We start from the raw sequence: 8,170 nt of genomic DNA, 5'->3' as shown, positions 1-8,170 counted from the left end.
TGTCCCAGTCCACCTACTCAGGCATCTATTAAATGTAGAATACACCCTAATGTTAAAACACTTAGATATAACTAATTGTATACTTATCATTATTAAATTTATTAACAGATACTGTTTAATATATTCCTTGGTAATGAAAGTTTCCATCATTCCTTTAAATAAGACAGAGTTGTGGTTCAGTCTCCTTTAAAGACTGAAATCCGAAAATAAATTCTATACAATTGCTTAGCAAAACATCAAGTCAACATTCTGAAACAATATTTCTTTAGAAAATAATGCTTTGTAAAGCTAGGAGAAAAAGTAGAAATTATTTTTAAAAATAGATTCTGAACTTAGTGATAGACAATTGTCAATCTAAAATTCAAATGTACTACCAAACGTTAATGTAAAGATGGTGGTCATGAAGTTATATCCTACAAAGCTTGGCATCCCCTCTATCTCTTCACTGATGTCAATTAATTAAAATACCTAAGATCTACTTATTCCAATAGAGAGGGTACAGATCTATGATAATTCCGTTTTGTGAATAAATACCTATATTATAAATAAAATAATAAGTCAATTCTTAAGCATGTATGTCACCTGAGCATATTTTACTGTCTTGGGTCATGAATGGGTAGACTGCTTTGTGAGGACTGCACCTTCATAGCAGAATCAATGAAAACTTACATGGAAGGACATGAAACAAAAGGTTTTTTAAAACTGTCTATGTGATATTAAGGCAATACAGTATCAGATAAAACACAATAATTTTCCATCTTTTATTTAAAATATGGATGATTTTTTACTCATCCATACAGAGCCAACATCTACAAAATATTTTTATGTAAACAAAAATCACCTGAGATTTTCATGTTAAATATTCATTCTTACCTTCCAGCTAGTTTTATATTAAATGGAGACAAATCTTTTTCATTAAATTTATTCCAAATTACCTATTTTTCAACTATAATGTACTTACCTATATCTTTATTATAAAAGTAGCCATTAGTCAGTTTTATAAAAGAAAATTACTATTTCTATCAATAAAAGTAATGAGGTATATACTAATTTAAAATTTGCATAGTGCATATTCCAAGTAACTAGTTGTTATTAATATTTACTCTCTGTGATAAATATAAGAAATACTTTCTATAGTGTAGATATCCTGAATTATTAAAAAAAAAAAAGAGCTAAATTAAGGAAAGTAGGATTACACTTCTAAAGGAAAAGTGAATGGAACTGTGTAATCTTGAAGTATAATGACTTCACAGGGAACATGTTTTCATAAAATGTTTCTTCTATACTAAGAAAGCGTGAAAAATTTGAAAAGATACTTCCATGAATTAAGTTATAATTCACAGAGGTGTACACTGAGTAGCTAAAACATATTTAACTCCAACCACTTGAAAACCAAAGTATACTGAAAATTGCAGTATGTTATTTAAGTGTTAAGTAATTTTTACTCAGATTAAACTTTCAGGAAAACTGTTTTAAATACAACTGCTTTTCATATTAAAATCAATTTCTGAAGGAAAAAAAAAACTCAGATTACTTTGTAAAACTAATTACTAAAATGAAACAGCAGTTCATAAACTCAGATTATTTAAATAATGGCTGCTACTGAGAAAAACGGAATAAAGGTAGACAAAAAATTTTAAAGAACCAGCCATAATATTAAGCAGTTACTTATTACCTTCACAACTGTTTTACCAGATAGTCATGCCTCTTAAAATGTTGTGAATAAATCTATTAAAAGTGATATAACATTATAAGTTAACTTTTTCTATGCTTTAAAAACACTGCATGTTAAATTTCCATATAAGCATCTTCCAAGAAACTTCAGAGTTGAATTATTTGCGAACAAAGAGATACAATCACATACCTAACCAAAATGACAACAAAGGACAAAATGCTAAAGCTATGGCCCAAGAGCATAAAATTAGTCCTCTTGTTAGAGACAGGAAATGTATTTAAACACTAATAAAGCAAATAAACAGGAAATAGCCTCTTCAAGAGATATGACTATACACGTAAGATGCTGCTTAAAGTTATGGGTCACACTAATAAGAAAACCTCAGACACACCTTAGCTCTAAGACAGCCTCTCCCACAATAGCCCTTGTGTCCATCACTGACTGTTGCTATCAATTTCAAGCAGATACAAAGATACGGAGAGAATAAATAAACAGAATCACTGACCCAGACTGTAACTGTCACCTACCTGTAAAACGGGAACATTTTCATCACAGCTCAAGTCTTACCTCATAAGACCAGACACACTGAGTCCCGCCAAAACGTCGAACACATCTGCCCACTTCCACGTCCTCATGAGTCGTGTACATTTCTCTGAGGCATTCACCGATATGTGGCACCATCCTCCTGAGAACCTCACGACTGAAGATCATGCCAGGTCCTCCCATGCAGAAGTTCTCCCCAGGCTCCAGCCCCAGCTTTCCAAGTTCTTCAATATTCCCCAGGCCAGTCTGGCCCAGGTAGAGCGGCTTGCTGCTATTCAATGATCTAAGAAACTCTTCTAACTTATCACCTACAAAGAAAAAAACCAACAATCACTCCTTTTCCTAATTTCATAATCATCTATAACACACCAAGTAAGGGAAAGAGTTCCCAATATTGTGCATAAACTCTTGACAAGTCTTATACAATAGAAAAGAAGAAAAACCTCTTTGAATATTTCATTATTTAAAAAATACTAATTCATAAGTATTAAATTAAAATTAGATTTTATCAACCTTCTAGTCAATGAAAAACCTTAGTAAGTCTAACAGTCATTGGATTTTTTTTAAAGCTTAAATAATGCTGAGAATAAAGACAGGCTTTTTAACATGTATGAAGTAGTGATAAAATTCTCAGAAACATAATATTAAATATCAATATTTAGCACTGATAGGAAGATCATTGACACCCAGTAGATTTTTTTCCTGATAATTTAGTTTACTGCTTCATCCTTAATTAAACTCAAGCCATAAACAACCCAAAAGATGTAGATATTTGTATGAACATATGTACAATATATATAGAGAGAGAGAGGGAGAAAGGGAGTCTGGGAGAGAGTGAGAATATCAAACTTGTCTTGAAATATAACACTTTGGAATTTTGGAAAGCACCCTTTTGGAAAAAAATTAACATTTGTTAAAATTTATACAATATAATTGGTTTATAAGTTTGTAAGCTCATCAAGAAAAACAATCTTAAAATAAGGTTCTGTAGCTAAAACAGTTCCAAAGCATTAGGTACTCTACAAAGTGATACACTGGAATAAGTAGTTGTCATCTTTATTTTCCCAATCAGCATTTCTACTATGATTTTTGATGAGCACAGAATCTGCAGTCATTATCTTGATCCTATGCCACACCCCCTTGGAGCTCAATGAATTTTAGCTATTATTGGGTTCTTGATACAAAATGCATTTCATTCTTAATAGAAATGGAAAGAATATGGCATTTCAGTGTTCTGAAGGACAGTCTTTCATTAAAAGATATGATATGGATGGTGTTAATGTATTTTGGAGATTGCAGAGTGTGCAAACTTCTGCCAGGAAACCTTTGGGGTTTTAATGAGGCACAAAAGACATGGGGACTGTAAAATAGTGGATCTATCAATTATAGATAAAGATATCTACATGTCTCTTATCTACCTATGAGACGGTGGGTTCACCAGGAATGCAATTTCTTTTAAATTTTTGTATCAAATTACTCAGTTCTTTATTTTCATATCTAATTATCAATATTTCTTCTGCCAATCAGCCCTAAGGATTTCATTCCTCTCAGCCCAAACCCAGGAAATTTCTAGTTATTAAGTCTACATTCAGTCCTTGTGCCAAAATGTGTCTGTTCGTTATTTGTTTGCTAAAAGATATATGTAAATGATGCTACCTGAATCAGGAGAAAGCAATGAGGCTGCAAGTAGAGTGGGGTAAACTGAGTAAGGGCTGCCCCCTTTGACCAAGAAGCTAGGAAATATGGAAAGAAACACTTCCTTCAATACAAGCCTGCTACTTCCCTTGTGTACCTCTCTGCAAAGAACAGGGCTGGAAAGATTTCCTCCTGCTCTAAGGAACATTCTTTCGCTGAGTTTAGCAATTTCTGGCCAGAGCCACTCACACTCAGGGTGAAGGACGGCGCCTCTTTTAAAACTGACAAAGTTTTTTTCGTGCTGGGGCTGCGCGTGGTTTGGGGAAGGACTTCCCGCCTCTGATTAACGCCGCAACCACCGAAACAGACTGGAAGGGATCCACACTAGTGAGCGCTGGTACAGGCTGGAGCTCCTAGGGTCTGGATAATTAGCGTGCGCCGTCCCCTTTCCCTCCACCACTAATTCCTGTCAATACAGTCATCCTCTCTGGGGTTTACTGAGCTGTTGCCAAGGGGTAGGGAAAGGCTTGCTACTCCACTGTGGTGGCTGGAAGGAGCTGCCCGCTGGAGTGGTTGGGGTGCCCAAGGACTCCCATTGCGCGGCGGGTGGTGCGAAAGGGAAGGAAACGCACAGGAGAGGGTTTGGGACAAGGACGGTTCCTCGCTCTCACCAGTCCCGAAACTAAGCTAGATTTAGTTAAAAGGGTAGGGGAAAGCGAAGATCACCGATTGCCCGTCTGGCTCTTGCGGAATCCTCCACCCTCCTTTTCTCCACGGAGGACACGCCCCTCTGGGCCAACGTGGGAAACTACCACCACCTGGCAGGGTAGAATGGGAATAGCCTCAGGTTTAACCCCGAGGCCCCTTTCCTCACCTTCCTACGCGGTAAGGAGGAGCAGCAAGCGATGGGCGGAAACCAGAGCAGCATGAGTGAGGGAGTCGGAAAAAAAAAAAAAAAAAAAACCCAGGCAGGTCTGAGGAGGGTCCAGACCCGCAGCAGAGGAGGAGGAGCAGAGTTGGAATGGTGGGCGGAGGCGAGAGGTGGGGGCGACCGGCTAGGGGCTGCAGGAGCCCGAAGCACGTGCAGGCAGAGAAGCAAGACAGGGGCTGGGCAGGGATCGGGGCTGGGCAGGGATTGGGGCTGGCTGCAGAGAAAGGAGGCGGGGAGGCGGGACAGCTGGCGCTGGGAGGTCACCTTTAATGTAGACATCGTCGTCCGCGCGCATGAACCACTCATACTTGTCCAGGTAGTGGTCGTGCATGTACTTGATCATCATGAAGGACTTTTTCTGGGGAGGGTAGGAGTCGTCCACCCCAGGCAGCGCGATGACAGGCAGGGGTGGCGGGGGCTGGCCAACTCCAGCGTTGGGGGGCTGCTGGCTGGAAAAGAACTCCACGCGGCCGGGAATGAAGCGCGCCCAAGTCCGCTGCGCTGCCAGCGCGCGGCTGCCCAGGTACTTCTGCGCGGTCATCACCCCCACGTACAGGAAATCGCGGGGTCGCGAGCTAGAGGCAGAGGCGCCCCCGTCCCCGCTGCCGTTGTGGCTACTCCCCGGCTGGCCTCTTCTCCGGTGCCCAGCCGCGCCCCCATCCTCTTCCTCTGGTTCCCCTTCAGCCACCGGGGCTCCGGGGAGCCCCGTCGCGCCTTCGGGCTCGCGTCCTCGCCGCCGCTGCTGCAGCGGAGGTGGTTGCTGCCAAGGGCTGCTCCGAAAACTGGTTACCCCGGGCGCTGCTTCAGGCAGCTGCGGCCCCCGGAGCTCCTGGCGCGCTGGGGGTGGCGACTGCCCTGGCCACTGCCGAGCATGAGGCTCGGGGAGCGGCTGCTGTGCGCCGGGGCCAGCGGCCGAGCGGCCGTAGTAGGAGCAAAGGCTGGAACCGCGTCTCTTCCTCTCGCTCAGCTCGGCCACTCTGGGGGCGATGAGCCAGGACGCGGCGGTGAAGCCCAGCACCAGCCCCAGTGCCACGCTCATCCACGGGCGGCGGGAGCGCACGGCCATCGCGGCTGCCCGCGGCGCGGACGCTGGCTGAGTGGCCGCGGCTCTGGGCGCGGGTATCCCGGTTCACACCCACCCCTCCTCCGCCTCCACGCCCCCAGGCCGGGCCGCTGCCGGTTGCCCAGGCTCCGACTCCTGATTGAGGTCGGAGCGCTCCCGGCGCCTAGCCGGCAGCGCGTTGCAGCTGCCCGCCTAGCTCCCCGCTCCGCTCCGGGTCCGGGTTCCGAGCGAGGGTCGGGAGCGAAACTTCTCCCGGCGGAGGCGGCGGCGGCGGCAGCAAGAGAAGCTGCAGGAGGACGAGGAGGTGGAGCGGCGGCGGCGGCGGCAACGCGTCCGCTCCTAGGCTGCCACCCTGTCACTGGCGCGCCTGGTCCCTCCCTCCTCTCTCCTTCCCGAACCCCCACCCTCACTCCCCACCCCCCCGCCGCCAAGCTCCGGACTGGCCCGGAGGAGGAGCCACGAGCACCACCACTGCCAGCCGTGGGGAAGCGCGGGCCGCGGTATTTTCCCGTTACCCGCCCGTGGACGCCCCCCGCCCGCGCCTCGGTCCAGAGCCGGCCTCCCCTCCGGAAGGAAACGATCTCGGTCGGGCCGCCTCCAGCTTTCAGCGCCAACGCCCCCTCGTGCCTCCTCCCCGGGTCCTAGTTCGCCGTCCCATTTCCCGTCCCGTCCCGCCCCTCCGCCGGCCTCCCAGCACACCCGCGTCCGGGGGCTCCGTCGCCCCCCTCCCACCGCGTCGGCTCCACTGACCTCATCGGCTGAGCTCGGGTCCCAGATCCCCGGGCGAGCGCCCGCATCTCCCTCCCCACTCGTCTCCCCCGGCCCGCAGCCGGGTAAGTCCCGGCGTGACCCTTCCCCATTCTGCCCCGCCCAGGTCCGCCCAGGCTCCGGTCTTCGCGTTTTTCGGTCCTTTTTGCTTTAGTCTCGCGGCTGCCACTTCGTGTCTACTCTCTCCTTATCCCGCTCACTGTTCAGGAAACCATCTGTCCCACCCTAGCACCTCTCCACCCAGCCTTACCAACTCGCCAGTCCCTACCTGCATCCTTCACCACTTTCAAAGCTACTCCCCAGCCTTGCACAGAAGCACCATTGTCCCTCCTAAAAAAATCTTGGAGGGACTAGAAATACCTACCCTGAAAGGCTACGGGAGGTCACAGTGAGTTGGGGCTTAATCCCCAAAGACAATAAACATTCCATCTTCCCCACCTGTATAGTTGGGGCGTGTGAGGCTGTCTAGTGGTCCACGCCTCAGCTCTCCTTTGGTTTCATGGCCAGAACTTATTTGCAGTCTTGGTAGAGACTAGCTGAGAAGGATTGGTAAATGATGGAGAAATGTGAACAAATAACAGAAGATTGAAACTAAGAAAAGTCTTATCCTCCCACCCCAGAACTTAAAGTGAAAGTGAAGCCGCTCAGTCGTGTCCGACTCTTTGGGACCCCATGGACTGTATACTGGAGTGGGTTGCCATTTCCTTCTCCAGGAGATCTTCCCGACCCAGGGACTGAACCCGGGTCTCCCGCATTGTAGTCAGAAGCTTTACCGTCTGAACCACAGAAAATAGAATGTTTATTCGTGTCTATAAAGCATTTTCTTTACTAAGGCAAAGACAGAAAATGTTTTACCTCTCCAGTTAGGGAGGTGAAATCTCCAGCAACAGAATCTCAAAAAAGGTTAACTTGTATTGGCCAAAATGGCTTAAAAGTTATATTATGAAGAAATCACCTGAAGATAACTGACATTTGGAAGAAGGGAACATTTAAAAGCTTTCTCTCTAGAAATTGTGAATCTAACTACAGTCTGAGGTATATTTAGCATCCCAAGCACTTTCCTCTTTTCCAAATTTCAGTCTTCTGTTTAGTACATCAAATGCAAAGGGATGGTATTGAATGGCATTAGACATAGGGCTGGATCCAGCAGGGTGCTGGCAGCGTCCTTGGAACAGTAGGCCTGCCTGGAGCCTTTGGAGGGGTGGTTCTTTCCACACCAGTCACTGGCTGTGCAGGAGCACATCTGACTAAATGTTTCATCTGCTGGACAATGAAGCTCCTTTTCCATGTCTAGGTCTTGCCCAGAAACACTTGGGAATACAGATTACCGAACTCTTTCTTGAAGTTTAACGTTAGAATACAAAACTAATCAAACAAACAGGCCCCTTCTGATTTAAAACTACATTTTCCTAAGGACATTTTAAGCTTTCTAAAGCAGTGCTGTTCAATAGAACTCTCCTACAATGGAATTTTCTTTATCTGTGCTGTCCAATAAGGCAGCCAAATGCCAGTGAGCAGTTGGCTAAATGGTTGGGCAAGGAATTTTCAATTTTAT

The 8,170-nt window shown here is 45.8% G+C and overlaps 1 protein-coding gene across 1 annotated transcript in view; it reads right to left on the bottom strand.

Moving 5' to 3' along the window:
* The window catches only part of CHSY3 (chondroitin sulfate synthase 3), a 284,726-nt gene extending 278,818 nt beyond the window's left edge, over nucleotides 1-5,908 (bottom strand). Inside the window, exons 1-2 of the mRNA XM_040241773.1 lie at nucleotides 5,049-5,908; nucleotides 2,243-2,526 (exon numbers count right to left, since the gene is read on the bottom strand). Of these exons, the coding sequence (XP_040097707.1) occupies nucleotides 2,243-2,526; nucleotides 5,049-5,850 (1,086 nt within the window). The 5' untranslated portion in view covers nucleotides 5,851-5,908. The remainder of the gene's footprint in view (nucleotides 1-2,242; nucleotides 2,527-5,048) is intronic.
* Nucleotides 5,909-8,170: the final 2,262 nt, after the last annotated feature.

This window comes from Oryx dammah, unplaced genomic scaffold (genome assembly GCF_014754425.2).
Source record: "Oryx dammah isolate SB20612 unplaced genomic scaffold, SCBI_Odam_1.1 HiC_scaffold_5, whole genome shotgun sequence".
NCBI classification, from domain to species: domain Eukaryota; kingdom Metazoa; phylum Chordata; class Mammalia; order Artiodactyla; family Bovidae; genus Oryx; species Oryx dammah.
This window is presented reverse-complemented; position numbering and strand designations above follow the sequence as displayed.